Source organism: Leopardus geoffroyi, chromosome D3 (assembly GCF_018350155.1).
Source record: "Leopardus geoffroyi isolate Oge1 chromosome D3, O.geoffroyi_Oge1_pat1.0, whole genome shotgun sequence".
In the NCBI taxonomy this organism is placed as follows: Eukaryota; Metazoa; Chordata; class Mammalia; order Carnivora; family Felidae; genus Leopardus; species Leopardus geoffroyi.
This window is the reverse complement of record NC_059339.1, coordinates 70,243,872-70,260,811: the sequence shown is the minus strand read 5'-3', so window position 1 is coordinate 70,260,811 and position 16,940 is coordinate 70,243,872. Positions and strand designations below refer to the sequence as shown.

General features: G+C 41.8%; 2 protein-coding genes across 2 annotated transcripts in view; both read right to left on the bottom strand.

The window, feature by feature from the left end:
* SMAD4 (SMAD family member 4) overlaps nucleotides 1–12,214 on the bottom strand; it is a 109,054-nt gene extending 96,840 nt beyond the window's left edge. The window contains exon 1 of the mRNA XM_045457724.1: nucleotides 12,119–12,214. The gene's annotated coding sequence lies outside the window, so the exon portion shown is untranslated. The remainder of the gene's footprint in view (nucleotides 1–12,118) is intronic.
* Nucleotides 2,437–15,814, bottom strand: ELAC1 (elaC ribonuclease Z 1). The gene is made up of 4 exons (XM_045457726.1): nucleotides 15,713–15,814; nucleotides 12,119–12,283; nucleotides 5,680–6,147; nucleotides 2,437–3,927 (listed from the first exon to the last, which is right to left on the bottom strand). Exons 2-4 carry the CDS (start codon nucleotides 12,273–12,275, stop codon nucleotides 3,461–3,463), a joined length of 1,092 nt encoding a protein of 363 aa, XP_045313682.1. The 5' UTR covers nucleotides 12,276–12,283; nucleotides 15,713–15,814; the 3' UTR covers nucleotides 2,437–3,460.
* Between the last annotated feature and the right edge of the window lie 1,126 nt (nucleotides 15,815–16,940).

The window sequence follows — 16,940 nt, the reverse complement described above, 5'->3', positions numbered from 1 at the left end:
CAAGTCTAAACACCTTTTGAAAATTGGAAAGTGCATTTTTAAAATTTAAAGCAAGCAGGTACCTATAGATTCCTGACAGAATGTCAGTTTAGAGAGAACAAACTGAAGGTTGATGGAGAGGTTTTGGGAGGGCGGGAGATGGGCTAAATGGGCAAGGGGCATTGAGGAGGGCACTTTTTGGAATGAGCACTGGGTGTTATACATAGGGGATGAATCACTGGATTCTATTCCTGAAATCATTATTGCACTATATGCTAACTTGGATATAAATTAATAATAATAATAATAATAATAATAATAAATGAAAAAATAAATAGTTTAGGACAAAAAAATACTACGTGTAAATACGAAATTCATTAACTCAATAAATAGTGCAGGTAAAAAATATAAATATAATAATTTTGGAAAGTATTAAGAAACAGTATTTTCCTGTGCTCCAAGATGTTCCTTGGCAAAAAGGATTCAGTGATCAAATAACTTTGGGGCACGATACATATTCTAATCCTCTCTTAGAGTCATACAACCATGAGCATATTATAGGCTCTGGGAAGTCCAGTATAATCTTCATTCTTAATTCTAGCTCCACAAATTCTTAGGATGTGTCCTACCATTAAGAAAAAAACTAGGAGCACCAGGGTGGCTCAGTCAGTTAAGCGTCTGACTCTTGATTTTGGCTCATGATCTTATGGTTCATGAGTTTGAGCCTCGCATTGGGCTCTGCACTGATAGTGCAGAGCCTGTTTGGGATTCTCTCTCCTCTCTCTCTCAAAATAAAAAAATAAACTTAAAAAAAAAAATTCTAGGCCAGGAGAGAGCCCAAGAATTCTCACTATGGACTGACACTCTATGTTTGATCAATCTTACATTCCTATGGTCTCTGATGACTTAGACCACATACATTAATAGGGTCTGATTCTAAGGGCACAGCTCAAATCAGTTACCAAATAACACTTAAGAAAAACAAAATTGAGTGCCAGGCTACAAAATTAGAATCTGAGAAGGAATAGTATATTTACTTTTGTTTACTAGTAGTCTCTACCACTAGACATTGAGCCTGAAATTGTGTCTTATATTCACTTACGTATTTCTAACACGGTAAAGCCCAGCACTTAGTTGGTACTCAGTTGAACAGAGCACAACGAAACAGGTGGCCAAATTTTTTTAGACAAATGCAATAATGAAATGGGCTCAGCACAGGTCCTCAACATTAGGCCATATAGTTTATGTAGTCATGATATCAAGGCCTCATTTCATTCAATAAACACTTTTGAGTGCTTATGATGAGTGGGTAATTCCAAGAATGCAGAGGTGATTAAGCTACAGTCTTTAACCTCAAGAGCCCCAGGAGTATTACCAACCAGTCCCTGGTGTACAGGGTTGGGCACACATTAGGTGTCTAATAAATGCTTGTTTTAACTGAGTTCAGAAACCAAGATATGCTAGGCTGGTCAAACTTTGGTGGCCCGGGAGCCTAGAGTAGGGTAGAATCAGCAGTCAAAAGTTTTTGTGACAGAAGTCCCAGAAAGAACCTAAAGGGATTTAACAGTATATACCATGACAGAATTTGTAAATATGTGTACTATGAAATTCTCTAGGTTCCCGCATGTTCATAGATGGTATGTGGTGAAACAGGACTGAGAAAGGGGTCCAAAACAGATGACAGGCCTCTCTACTGCAGGACTTCTCAACCTTTAAGCCATGTGCTATGTTCCTTTTATGCTATGTTCCTCCTATTTAGTCTTCACAGCAATCCTACACAGTAGGTCTCATTATTTTTCCTAGTGTAGAATGAGCAAGGGGTACCTGGGGGGCTCAGTCAGTCAGGCATCCAACTCTTGATTCTGGCTCAGGTTATGATCTAACGGTTCACGGGTTCAAGCCCTGAGTCGGGCTCTGCGCTGGCAACGGGCAGCCTACGTGGGATTTTCTCTCTCTCCTTTCTCTCTGCCCCTTCCCCATTCTCACGCTCCCTCTCTCAAAATAAATGGAAAGGAAAGGAAAAGGAAAAGGAAAAGGAAAAGGAAAAGGAAAAGGAAAAGGAAAAGGAAAAGGCAAGGGCAAGCTGAAGCTGACAGGGAGTAAGTAATCTGCACCAGGCCACAAAGGTACCACCATAAGGTACAGAATTGGACTCTGAAATCAGTCTTTCTGGCACCAAAGACTGGTTTGTTATCACTCAAGCAGTACTGTTTTTAATATGTTGACGAGAACTAGAACACCTCCAGAGGGACACACAACATAAAGTGTTCCCCAAACTAATGTGATTAGGAAATCCTTCTGAATAGATCTATGCTTGAGACTAGCTTTCCATGTAACCCATTTTGAGAAACACTGTCAAATGAGTCAGAGATAACCCCATGGCAGATAGAAGGAAGAAGGAAGAAAAGCTAGCTTATTGAAACTGTACTCAAAGAATTATTAATTAATAGGGGCACATAAATTAAACTTCGGTTTAATAGATATCATTTCTTTACCTCCAGATTCATAAGTTCCAGTTCATGGCTCATTTCTGTCAAATAATATTTGATATAACATTCCAATCCCCATACCTTCATGTAGCTAGGTTTTTAATGCTTGCTGCAGAATTTGACTTACCCAGTAGTTCAATTCACATCACTAATTTTGATAAAGTATATTTACATTGGGAGTATAGGTTCTAACTTGCTGTATATTTCAAAAGGCCTGAGATTTGCATTTTGGGGGGAGATAATTTTTCACTGTACAGGACTCAAATTTTTTAGTATCTAGCATCCCTGGTCCCTCCTGACTAAATTCTAGTAGTACCCCTCTCCAGCCCCCGAGTCATTTTGACAAGAAACATCCCCATAATTTCTAAGGGAGTGGTATCACCCCCAGCCGAGACCCACAGGTTTACAGCAAAGCAGAAAGTTCCATAAAACAATGACTGAAGATAAACACCTACTTTGATCCTGCATTCAGTATTCCAGCAAACAAATACAGATTTAATATGCTACCTTGAATCCTGCATGTCCAATGTCTCATTACATTTCTCTGTATTCTGTTAATAATATGAACAGATTCAACAAACTGCTAAAATACCATTTTTAGCCCAAAGGGCCAATCCCTATATACTGTGCCGACAACAGCGATAAACCTGGGCAGAAGCTAAGCCCAGGATTGCATGGGGGTACTGGTTTACACCTGAGGCAGCAGCCACAGAACAAAAAGTATACCTGAACAGGTTATCGTTTTGTCAAATTTGGGCTTTAAGAAGGATGCTGGTTTTTTTCTTTTTAAAATGATTTATTATCCAAAACCTTGCTCCCTGTCACTGCTGAATCAGCTCAGCAATGCAGCTCTATCCTTTTTTAGGGTGGTTAGGACCCAAATAATTTCAGACCAAAACTAGAAGCACAACCACCAACTACAACAACCAACTTGGCTGTTGGCTCAGGAACATATTCACAGACATGTCAGTATGTATTCCAGAACCCGGGTTTCATTTCTTGATCGGAATGCCAATCACCATAAAGTCTTCTGCTAGAGTCACTTCTTGGAGATCTAACACTGATTCGGCTTGCTTTTTCAGCTCTACAATCCCATCTGTTTCTCCTTCTCTGGCCAAGGCAACTGGCTTGTACCTCTGACTGAAGTGAGTCAGAACTAGCCTCTTTGCTTGGCACAACTTTGCAAATGCTGCTGCCATCTGTGGTGTGCTGTGGCCGTGCTCCTTTGCTTTGTCCATCTGGGCATCATCTAGGGTCGCTTCATGGATCAACAGGTCTGCTTCAAAGCAAAGCTTCACTCCTCCGTCACCCACAACCCCAGAACAGTCACCCAAAATGCAGATTTTTCTTCCAACAATAGGCTTTTTTAAGACATCTTGGGGAGAAATTGTAACTCCATTTTCCAGAACAACAGAAATTCCATTTTTCAGCTTCCCATAGGCAGGACCTGGCGGAACACCTAATGATGGAGGCAGATAACATCACATCATGGGAATGGAATTTATGACTTGTTAAGAGAGTCTGTTTTAACAGCACCAAAATGGAAAAGGCATCCAATTCTTTTCATAATCGTTATAAATATTTTACTACTTGTGGAAAGCTGGAATATTTATACATTTTTAAAAGTTCAGTGTTGGCTATTGATGTTAGTGATGCCCTAGTACTTAAAACATTTCCCAAGCACACATGTCAGATGAGTTTTAAGCTTTTAAGTCCCACTAAGACCTTCTTAGGGTCAAGCTATCAGCTTTGATTCTCGGCTGTGAACAGGAGTAACAGTTTTTGAGGCCACTTTACTTAACAAGCTCATCTTTTGAGTAAATTTAACAAGTCCATTTAAATAATGACAAAGTACCTACAAACTGACTAACTTAATAAAAAAAAAATTGTTTGAGGGGATTGTTTGGATCACAAGATCAAGGAGAACTTCTGGCAATCATACATAATCTTCTTCGTAGGCAGGGGCAGTTCCATGTTTACCAAATTAGGTTTGGTAAAACTTATATTAATTATCTTACGTTAATATAGAACAACACCTGATGATCATCACTCTGAACAATACCTATAAACAAATAGAATGTGTTCGCTAATTCCAGCATACATCATATTTAAAGTTTCCCAATATAATAGTATTTCCACAGCTTTTAGATAATAAAAATACCTTTGGCCTAAGTCACTTTTCCTCATTATTTAGCATTTTGTTTTAGTTGAGGAGGAAGGAAGAGTTTGCATAAAGAAACAAATCTAGGGGCACCTGGGTGGCTCAGTCGGTTAAGTGTCTGAATTCAGCTAAGGTCATGATCTCAGAGCTTATGAGTTCGAGCCCCATGTTGGGCTCTGTGCTGACAGCTCAGAGCCTGGAGCCTGCTTCAGATTCTGCGTCTCCCTCCCTGTCTCCTTCCCTCCCTGCTCGCACTCTGTCTCTCTCTCTCTCTCTCTCTCTCAAAAACAAGTAAATTTAAAAGAAAAAAGAAACAAATCTACGGAAGATACCATCATGCTTTTTATAGGGTCTACATGGCCATGACAAGGAAGGTGGTGATGCTGGAGGTATAAAGGACCTGGACACTGCTTCAAGAGAGGTGCTGAAGATCCTCTCATGCTTGATGGCCTGGCAGGGAGGAGGTACACAGCCTCAGATGGGGCCCAAGTCTATCTCTGTATGCTTGTTTCCACCTATGATGAACCCAGGCATGTAAAACAATTGAGACATAGTATTCTGAACATCAAATTAATTTAATCAAGGTTGAATGAGTAGGCAAAGTTGATAAAGAAAGAAAATCCTACAAGAAAGAAAAGTAGCTGGTTGCAGTTGCAAGGTTAAGAACTCTGGCAAAAATTCTCAGGCCAAAGATGTCACTGAAAGCATATTTCAAAAGGAAGACATGAAAAAATAAAAGCCTAGACCTAGGACAACAACCACCACCCTCCCAAGCAAGATAGCATTAGCTGAAGATAAGAGACTAAAAATGTGGATCCAGGGAGCTGAAGAGAAAAGGATTCAAGTATATATTTGGATTTTGGTCTGAATAGCATCTTTTGGCCTCAAGAATTTCCCTTAATAAGCAGACTTTGGGCAAAAGAAATAAGTGGAGAAATGTCAGTTTCGGGCCTGGGAGAGAGGAAAGGAAGGTTATTATGACACTTCTAACAGCTTCAGCTAACAACAGCTCAACTGATAAGAAGAAAAAGAAGAAAGAAAACCACTTACCGAGGTCTTTCAGTTTCTGTGCATTGAGTTTACCTGGTCGTTTCTTCTCTACGACTGAAAACCCAAAGGAGGGAATTCGGTGAAAGAGGCGAAATGCTTTTACAACAAACTGTTCATCATCAACCAGAAGGTATGAGTTTTCTTCTGAGTCTAGGAGGATAGTTCTTCCTTGTCCCTCTTTGGGAAGACTGTCTGTTTTATTCACGTGCGTAAATTCTTTTAGTTCTTCTGTTGGACACTGATCTGCTGTAGGCACCAGCTCATGGACCACGTAAGGGAAGACCAGCTCTGTGTGAGAGAGTTCCATGGTTCTCCAGATAAAATCCCGAAGCCCGGCAGGACCATAGATTTCAATAGGCTGTTTGGTAACCACAGAGCCACTCTGCAGGCTGATTGTGCAGAGGAGGCCAGGAAGGCCAAAGAAATGGTCTCCATGAAGATGTGTGATGAAAATCTTGGTAATTCTCCCTTTTGATTGAGGCAGAGAAAAAAATTTGGGAGTTTTTCCAGAAATAAAAACCTATACAAAGCTACTTGAAACAGGTGTAACAACTTACATAGAAAGCAGCAAAATGAATTTAGAATTCTATTTATTACCATAAACGTATTTCTTTATATTTTTCTACATGATTTCAGAAGCAAGACAGGCTTTATGTTTTAACAAGATCTAGATGTAACTTTTTTCATAAAGCATCTTCAATTTACGTAGTATTGTAGTTTTAAGAGTATTTTCCTACATATCTTCTTACAGAAAGAAAGGAAATAGAAAAAGAAAAGGGAAGAAAAGGGAAACAAGAGTGTGAAAGCAAAACAAAGCAAAGCAAAGGGAAACAGGGGCACCTGAGTGGCTCAGTCGGTTAAGCGTCTGACTTCAGCTCAGGTCATGATCCCATGGTCCGTGGATTCGAGCCCCGTGTCAGGCTCTATGCTGACAGCTCAGACCATGGAGCCTGCTTCATATTCTATGTCTCCCTCTCTCTCTGCCCCTCCCCCACATGCTTTGTCTGTCTCTGAAAAATGAATAAACCTCAAAAAAAATTTAAAAGACAGACAGAAAGCCAGAAAGCAAGCAAGCAAGCAAGAAAAGGGAAACAAAAAGTGTACCAAAATAGTTCACTTATAACTAGATAGGCCTCAAACGTCAAAAGCATCTGACAGTTACACTGCCCTCTACTGTTCCCTCTGAGAATAACAAATACATACCTCCAGCAAAACAAATGTTCCCCAGGCTCCAACTGGACCAACGCCTGAACCCAAAACTGCCGTGTAAGGACCCTCTGCACTGGACAGAGATGAATTAACCAAGACAGAGCCTGCCTGTCTGAGTGAGGTTGAAGGGGGAGGAGGAAAAAGATGATGAAACAGGAGGGGGAAAGGAGGAGGCAGGAGAGGAAAGGGGTGAAGAACCCAGAGGGAAGGTGGGCAATAGATGCTAGAATGTAGATCAGAGGGCAGATCTCCTATGGTATTATGTCAACGTACATGTGCCCATGCCTTCTTTTCAACGTGAGCTAACACAATGGCTTTTTCAGTACCTATTGGCTTAGGTCGTAACTTGAATTCGTCAATGGTAAACTGAATCTACTGCTGGTATGTGGCATGATGCCACATTAGCATTTCTCTGAGATGCGCCACAAGGCATTTTAAAAGTAACAATCCCAATTAACACAATTTTAGTATAACAGAGGCTTCTGCTCCCAGCTCATGGCCCATCTATTTCAAGTATTTGATACCATAAAAGAACAGGAATAGTTTATTGTAATGTGATTTATCCTGTGACATCAAGGCGAAAGTGTTCTCCAAGTAAGTCTTTCCTGAGTTAATACATCAAACCCAGGCCCCATGGCAGAGAACAACAGTTGGGCAGAGGCTGATCTGAGATCTGGAGAACCCTGAGGCACTCCAGAAGTATCCTCAGTATGCTCCTTTTTGTTTTCTCTTTTTAGTCCCTGTTGTTGCTGTCTTTTGACTTCTTGGAACCCATTCATCACCCCCCTTCCTGCTGTCCGAGCTGCCAAGACACACATAAGTGTGACCTGAGGCCTCTGCAGACAAAAGAACTAGATAACTAGAATGGCTATTGAGTCATGATCTCCACGTTGACCTTAAAACTGCCAAGTGAGACTTTCTGGGCCCTCTCCCTATCTAGTGTAAAACAAAGCCAAAACTGAACACCAAAACAATCTGTGAGTCCAAAGCAAGTGAGACAAATTAAGTCAAAATTGCTTCCCACAGTTATCACAGGTTCAGGGAAGACAAATATTTCATTTCAAGAAACTTGATTTCAGAAGGAGAAGGAATAGCAACCTCAATTATCAAATTTAGGGGATGCTATCAAATGAAGAAAGCAAAGTGCATGAATTTCCTTTCACTTGCGAACAAGAAAATTACAGGGGAATATGCCATCCATAGAGAAGTGGAATTCTAAGGATCCCCTAAGCGATGACACAGTTATACTTACTGCCATAGGAAAATATCTGCAATATATTATTGTTCAGTTGAAAAAAAAAAGCAGGTTACACCTAGTATGATACTGTTTATGCAAAATTGTACACACACACACACACACACACACACCAAATACACCTATACCTTTAACATATATACATCTACAAAATATTTACCTATAAGGGGGATTTTAGGCTTTTTTTATATTTTTCTGCTTTGTTTGAATTTTTACAATGAGAATGTACACTTTTTAAAATGTCTTTATTTATTTACTTAAGTAACCTCTACACCAAGCGTGGGGCTCGAACTCATGACCCCGAGATCAAGAAGTTGCATGTTCCTCTAAGTGAGCCAGCTAGGTGCTCCCTAAGTATACTTTTTATAAACATTTTTTCATCATACTTTTGTAATACTTTTTATAATCATTTAAAAAAAATTGTTTAACATTTATTTATTATTGAGAGACAGAGAGACACAGAGCGTGAGCAGGGGAGGGGTAGAGAGAGGGGGAGACATAGAATCTGAAGTAGGCTCCAGGCCCTGAGCTGTCAGCACAGAGCCCGACGCGGGGCTCGAACTCACAAACTGCGAGATCATGACCTGAGCCGAAGTCCGTCGCTTAACCAACTGAGCCACCCAGGCGCCCCCTTTTTATAATCATTTTTAAGGGAAAAAGAAGAAAAGCTTAAGCTCACTCTTTCAAATTATGAAAGAAATAAGACATGACAAACCTATTACTTGTCAATCAGATGCTTGCACATTAGGGCCAAGGAAGCTTAAAAGAAGTGTGTTTAGATAAACAGAGAGTACTTCCTTACAAAACTCATAAGAGGAGGAGTATAAGCTGACAGGGTTTCAATGAATCAAATAACAGGTCCACATTGGGTTGAGAGTAACCGAGATGAATTGAGGGTGCTGCATTCCAGTTTGAGACTGAGGGCTTTTGAAATGCTAAAGAGTCATAGATAATATTCTAGGATTACCATCTCACCCTCCTCTCTGAAACCAGTAATCTTTTTAGCCAATACGAATTTAGTAAACTAAAGATTCCCTTAGACTTTATTTATTTTTTATGAGGCTTAGCTTTACAAAATGTTTACTTAAAACATATATAAAATAGCTACAAAATATAAAATATTAGAGAAAGGTACTGTAACAGATAGACGCGAGGTGGTACCCATGGCCCCTGGCTCCTGATGTTCATATCCTTTCACAATTTCTTCTCCTTGAGTGTGGGTGGGACTCGCAAACTGTTTCTAACCAGTAAAATATGGCACAGGGATGCAGTGTGATTATGGTGATTATGTTATGTTATAAGACTCCACCTTGCTAGCAGACTTGCTCTTGAATTTCTTTGTCCGTGGATGGCAGTAAGGAATTGACCTACCACAAAGGAGAAACCCACATGATCAGGAACTGGAGGAGACCTCTAGGGGCTGAGGCAGCCTTAGTCCTGCCAACAACCTATGTGAGCTCTGAAGCAGATTCTTCTCCAGATGAGCCTCTGATGAGACCTCAGCCCCAGCCAAATACAGAGTGCAACCCAGTGAGACCTTGACGCAGAGAAACCAGCCAACCCAGGCCCAAACTCCCTGACCCACAGAAACTATGAGACAATAAAAGCAGTAAGACACTAAATTTGTAATCTGTGATACAGCATTGGTAACTGACACAGGTATTAAATAAAAAGTAACGACTAATCCCCACACCCACACCTCTAGTACCCACACTTAACAGTTTCTTGTTTCTGTTTTAATCATCCCACCACCTCAACCCCTACTCTCTAAAATGGGGTATTACTGCCTCCACTCTAGCCTGCTCCTCCCTGAGAGTTCTCATGAAAGGAACCTCTGTGTGACCCAAGGGAAATAAAGTATAGTACCTGCTATACTAAGACCTCAGGGTCTTAGGCTGAACTGTGTACACCTCAAGGCCACGAGTCCTAAGTGAAATGCATTAGTTCCTTCCTCCAACAGCTCCTTTCCTGTCTCCCTGTTTAGGTCTCAGACACCATCCTTGTAACTTGAAATAATCCTTCACTTCTTCACATCCTAGACATTCAGTCAGTCACCCACTCCCTGCTAGGTCTACAAGTATTTCTTAAATTGAGTCTCATCTTCATCCCTATCCCTACACCCTCATCCTCTCTCTCTTCTCTCAGATGAATGCAACTGCCTTAACACTGGTCTCTCCCAGTACATCTGCCACGAGAAAACTCTGTCCCTCACACATAAATCAGACCATATCATTCCCCTGCTTAAAAACTTTTAATGGTTCCTTACTGCCAACAGAATAAGAAGGTCCAAATACCTTAGCAAACCACAGAGAACTTCATAATCTGCCCTCACTTTTTCAGCATTTTTACCTCTCATTTATCCTGGCCAAACATGTCACCTCTCTCCTAGTTTCTCCTAGAAACTCGATTACTTCTTGCTCACTTTTTCTGTTCCTTGAAAGTCCATCCCTACTTTTCTCCCCAGAGAAACTTCTAATCATCACTTAGATCCTAGCTGTACTGTTACCATCTCTGGGATGCTTTCTCTGAACACACAGTTAACGTCCCCCTCTTTTGTGCTCCAAAAGTATTTAGAAAACAGATCCATTATTCTCTTTATCACATTACATTATGACTACTTACACATCAGTTCCCACCACGAGACTAAGAGATCCCTGGACTCTAGAACTAACTTTCTTATAGCCATCAATGCCACACACTGTGATGAATCAGAGGAATAATTTCAATAACTTCCAGGTAACAAGATGCAGTAAGTGAGAGGGACCATACTAAGTGCTGAACACCTTATTCATGCGTTAACTGATCAGATATTTACTAGGCATCTACTAAGGATATAAATGATCCTTGGGCTTACTTTATCATACAGGGAAAATACAGCAAACACAGAAACAACTATTTAAATAACAATTTTAGATATTGATGCTAAGAAGTCAATAAAAATAGCACAAAGCAGTAAAATGCCTGAGAAGAACGAGGAATTACTGAACTCCGGGGGTTCAGGGAAAGTCTCTGAGGAGATGGCATCTGAGCTAAGCTTTAACTGATGAGAAAGAAACAACCACACAGAAAGGGGATTATTTTATGTAATTTTTACAACACCCCTTTTAAGCTGACTTGAGTTGTTTCTATCCACGTTTTTAAGATAAGGGGCTCAGTCGGTTAAGTTTCGGACTTCGGCTCAGGTCATGATCTTGTAGCATGTGAGTTCGAGGCCCATGTCGGGCTCTATGCTGACAGCTCAGAGCCTGGAGCCTGCTTGAGATTCTATGTCTCCCTCTCTCTGTGCCCCTCCTTTGCTCGTGCTCGTTGTCTCTCTCTCTCTTTCTCTCTCAAAAATACATAACATTAAAAAAAAAAAAGATAAGGAAAATAAGCCTTAAGTTTGTTGATCTGCTAAGGCCAAAAGCCAAGACACTGCTGGGACTGCAACCCAGGTTGGCCTGACTCTAGGCCAAGGCTTTGCGCCACTGTACTCCTCAGTCTCCATGGCGCTGGGCCTTTGCATGTTCATCTCCCCAGCCCAGCAAATCCCTCTTCCTCCTTCAACGACTCACAGGTCACCTTCTGTGAGAGGCCTACCCTGATAACCTCACATGAAAAAGAACACCTCACTCTTCTGAATGTCTATTGCTCTTTGTATCCTCTCATGATACTGACAACCATCTCCTGGTGGAATCATGTACACTGTTCCTTTGCTTGCGTAGTATCCATCTAATATGCCTCATGTATCCCAACCCATCCTCCACCCCCTAACCCTATATAAATCCTTGCTCTCAACATTTACAGTACGAACAAGTAGATAAAGTTCAGTGGGGGAGGCTGGATGCCTGAGGGTCTTCCAAACCTTGCCAGGGCTCTAGCACTGAAGTGGGATGCAACTGTGAGGGCTGTTTCTGAGCAAAAGCCTCAAGGAGAGCCAAGAAAATGAAGCAGAATAAGAAATAGTCTTGGTGAGAGAGCTGAATGCACACTAACCTGCTTTAAGTTGGCTTTTCATCAGCTGTGTCTGAGTTCCCTCCCCACAGTCAAAGAGCCAGCACTCGCCCTCACACCGAAGGACCAGAGCAGAGGCACCCCGGGTTGGGGATGGGTATGCTGCACCCGTACCCAGAAATGTCACATCCATAGACATCTTCCACCCTGCAATGAAAAGATTACCCAGGGATTATTACACATCACTGCTCGATATCACCAAAAACAGGTCGTTGTGAGATTTAACTGTTCATTTATCTTTTCGTTATTCAGAAGAGACTGGGTTCTTATATAGAAATCCCAAGTAAGATTTGAATAACTCTTAGTGAGTTAAAACCACAAGTTACCAAACCTTGGATGGCTGCTCACACGTACAAAAACAAACAAGTTAAAAAACTGCCAGATCCAGTCAATTAAAAACTGTAATTGAATCCCAACTATGTAATGTTCTGGAAAAGGTAAAACTATGAAGACAGTAAAAGACCAGTGGTTGAGAGTGGTTTGGGGGGGAAGGAGGGAAGAATGAATAGGTAGAACACAGGGGGAAATGGGTATTCTCATATGTTACTATTGGCAGAGGTATGAACTGCTTTTATGTTTGGGAGCGCAATTTGGCAATATATATTACCAATAATAATGATGCTATTAACAGTACATTTTAACTCAGCCACCCTATTTTGGGGAATCTACCCTATAGAAATAAAGGACCTATGTACAATGTTTCTGGTGGTACTTTTAAGGTGGCTAAAATTTGGACACGGTCTGAATATATTTCAACAGGACAATGACTGAATATTTTACTGTACATTCCTACCATCAACTACTTATTCTGCAGTTAAGTCAGCTCTGTAACTCTTGTCCTGGAGGGACGACAATGAGAAAAGTTAACAGATTTTTACAACATCATTTTTACAACAATGCCCCAAACCTCTGCATTTATATGAGAGAGAAAGTCTGTGTGTAAGGATACACAGCATATTGTTAATATTGGTTATCTCAGGAGTGATTAAAATGGTGATGGTGGGGAGTGGTCATTAAGTTTTCTTTTAAATCTTTGGATTGGTTTTCATTGCAATGAGCAGCATCTGATGACTTTATTTTCAATGTTTATTTCATTTATTTAATATTGATTATTAAAAAGAAATGTGTCACAAGGCTGAACATACTTTTCTAACTACACATCACCGAATCTTCCTTTCCGTTTGGGGACACAGTCAGCCCTCCCACCTCACCCCCCCCCCCCACCTCACCCACACAGATGGTATATCTCTCCAATTCATGCACAGGCTTTAGGTTATGCTACTGTCCCTTCCATGTGTTACTCCACACTTCTACTTCCAAAATCAAGCATTCCTCTGATAATTAGGTAATTTGCAGAGGCTTTCCTGTTGGATTGCAGTTTGCAACAGAGATGGGAATAACACAATATAGAAAGTCAAACATTTTAAAAGCTAATAAATGCAGAAGGAATAATAAAATATAATCACTCTGCAATCCCTAACAAATAATGGATCTAGGCCAATGGTACAGAACTCGAGAGCATATTAGAATCACCTGGAGAGCTTTTAAGACATATCAATAATTGGGTTCCATCCCAGAACAATTAAAAAGGAAATTCTGCAAGTCAGACATGTGTTTTAGTATTTAAAAAAAAAATTCTTCCCCTGTGATTCTAATGTGCAGTCAGGTTTGAGAATCACTTAGTGAAAGGCTCATGGAGAACTATAATGGATGGATCAGGCTGACCTGAATTCACTAGCCAATTAGCCAAACTTAACAAAACAAAATTTTATTTTGAAAAATTTCAAACACATACGAAAGTAGAGATTAGTATAATGCATTACCACATGACCATCGCCAAGCTTCAACAAGTATCAACTCATGGCCAATCCTGCTTGGTCTATATCCACCACCCACATTCATATCCAAGAATATTTCATAAGTATTTATCCAAGAATGCTTGTTTGCCTGGTATTGGGTACTCCCATCAGGAAGCACATGCTGTCTGAATGTCTCTCTCTTCCTGATGTTTAACAACCACTAATCATTGCCTGGGTTATTTCACTAGAGGTTGCCAAAAGGTGATATTCTCTCATTCCTTCTGAAGTTATTAGTTGGCATCCTTCTGTAAATCTCTGGCCAATTATTCAGTTACCCTGCAGTGCGATTTGTACAGAAAAGGCCCACTGACCAATCTTAACACCACAAAGAGAAACAAGACCTTATGTAACTCCTGGTGGGCTGCAATAGGAGGTACACAATAACACTATGAGGTTTTCTTGCCAAAAAGTAGGACCTGAAATCTGAAAAAGCCTGTAATCTAAATACCAGTTTATTAAAGGACAACACAGGGATGGAAGAAGCAAAATCCAGTACGTAGGAAACGTTACAAATGAATAGGTTGCTTCAACAAGTAAAATACAGAGGAAAAAAAAAAATAAAGAGGGATGGCATAAGGAGATTAAATGAAATATAAGAGATGTCAACCAAATGTCATGTGTAGCTTGTTTGGATCTGGATTTGGACAAACTGAAAAAGAGAACTGGGAGAAAAAAGAGACAACTGGAGAAATGTAAACACTGACTGGATAGATGGTAACATGAAATGCTTATTAAATTGATATTTTAAAAAGGAATTATTGTGTTTTATAAACGCAAACAAGTATTTAATAGACAAAACGGAACATTCAGATTTGCTTTCAAATAATCTAGTGAGGTGAGCGTAAGAGTCACCCAACAGAGTTGGGAATTCGGTACAGTATCTTGTTTCAACGTGTGAAAGTTTCCACAATAAAAAGTTAAAAAATGAGCCAAATGATCAAAACCCACCCAGTAGGTCGTAAAGTAATCAGAAATTACTTTATTTAATCAATGGTTCATGTTTTGTGGCATGCACCATTCTATGCACCAGGAATTCAATGTGACCAGACCGGATTTGGTCCCTGTCTTCTTGAACATAAAACCAGCCACTTGCTTTCTCATGGCTATGATCCACCTTGGACCAAGTGCACATTCCGGTGGAGAACACAGCACACGATCACAGTACTGTCACCTGACACTCCCGGCCAGTGGTTCTCGTCCCGGCAGGATATCCCAATCACCTGGTGATTCTGGGCACTCAGCATTGGGAAGGCTTCCCAAACGATTCTAAAGGCTGCCGGGTTGAGAACCAGTTTCCACACAGGCAGCGCCAATCCTGCAATCACCCTGTGATCTAGGTAGGGCGCATACTGCCTTCCTCCATTTTGGAAATGAAAGAACCGTGGCCCGGAGACAAATAGATGCCAACGCCGAGTCAGGGCCACAGGCCAGGTCTCCGACCACCAGCGAGCCCAGGCTCGCCCTCAAGTCAATGTCAATTTGCCAAAGGAGGGGTGGGCGGGGGCTCCCGCCTTGGGGTGGGGGTGGGGGGGTGGAGGACAGACTAGGCGCGTCCTCGTTCCCGGGCGCTCCCCGGGCCTGGGTCCTCCATTCCGGCCCGGCCCTCGAGTCCGGAGGAAGCGCGCCCGCCCGCGCGGCTCGGCCCACAAGGCGAACGCGGACAGACGGCGGCGCAGACCCTGGCCCGCCCCTGTCCGGCGCTCCCCGTCCCACTCACCCACTACCCGAGGCCCGCGGCAGGAGCCGAGGGAGGCGCAGGCCCGCGGCAAGGCCCAGCCGTCCACCGGGCGGCGCCGGCGCGGGCGGAAGTGCCCCGCGGGCTGTGGCCGCGTGTGGCCGCTCTAGGATGCGCCGGAGGTCCGCGCTCGGTGGTGCCGGGCCTGGCCTGGCCGGGCCGCGTGGGTGGGCTCCGCACCGATGGTAGGCGCCCTCTAGGTCCGCGTGGGTACCCGTCGGCCTTCATTCGCCCGCACAATTCTCTGGGTAAAGGTGGTAGCGGTCACCTGTGAGGACCACAGCGCCCAAAGGAGAAACGTGTAACGTTTTCCAGCGTGTTCCCAGATGAGTGTTGTCCCTAATGCTTTGTTGCTGCATATGTTTGTGTAATTTCTAGTCTTGCGCTGAAATAAATCTTTCTTTTAATCACTAAATCTAAACGTTTAAGCCTACGATGCCTTAAGCGAAAGCAATGTGCCTTTGAATCAGAGTTCATAGCAGCATTACTATAGATCCTGAGAACTCCGTTCTATTCCACTTTATTTAGGGATACACAGGATATCTGCTTTCACACAAACATTGCTGGTGTGTTCTCTTTGTGCACAGCATAGCCTGCTGGACACCACAGCGAAAAACCCAGACTTGCTCTGTGCAGAAACTGCACGTGGTGATTACCACAAGGGCAAAAAACTTGGCTTAAATTCCAACTTAAAAAAAAAAAAAAGGTATCTTAAGCTCCTATGCAGTGCCAGATGGCCCTGAGTTTTGCTAGACATACTTGAGATGGTCAAAGTATCCAACAGTTTCATAACAGGAATAGAGGTGCTGGGACTGTGGGGGTTTTGGAACTACCAGAAGAGAGGACTCAAGAACCCTTTTGCCCCACCCCGACTGTTTTATCCAATAGACCATGGCATAATTTACTTTTTGGCTTCTTCAAAGCCTTTACTCAAGTATTAATTGAGTTCCAGCTCTGTGGATGGTATTATTTTTGATGCTGAAATAATTTTTTGAGTATGTCATAGTCCCTGGCTTTAGGAGCATACACTGAGGCTGGAAAAAATATGTCTTGGGAAGCCACCAACTCACAATATGAGGGAACAAACAAGAAGACAGAATGAGTGACAAAAATATAGAAAAAGAGAGATGACTAGATATGCAGTTAGTTAAGAAAAGGAAGGGTTTGAGCTGGGTCCAGAAGGATGGTTGAGACTTGGATTGGTATTTTG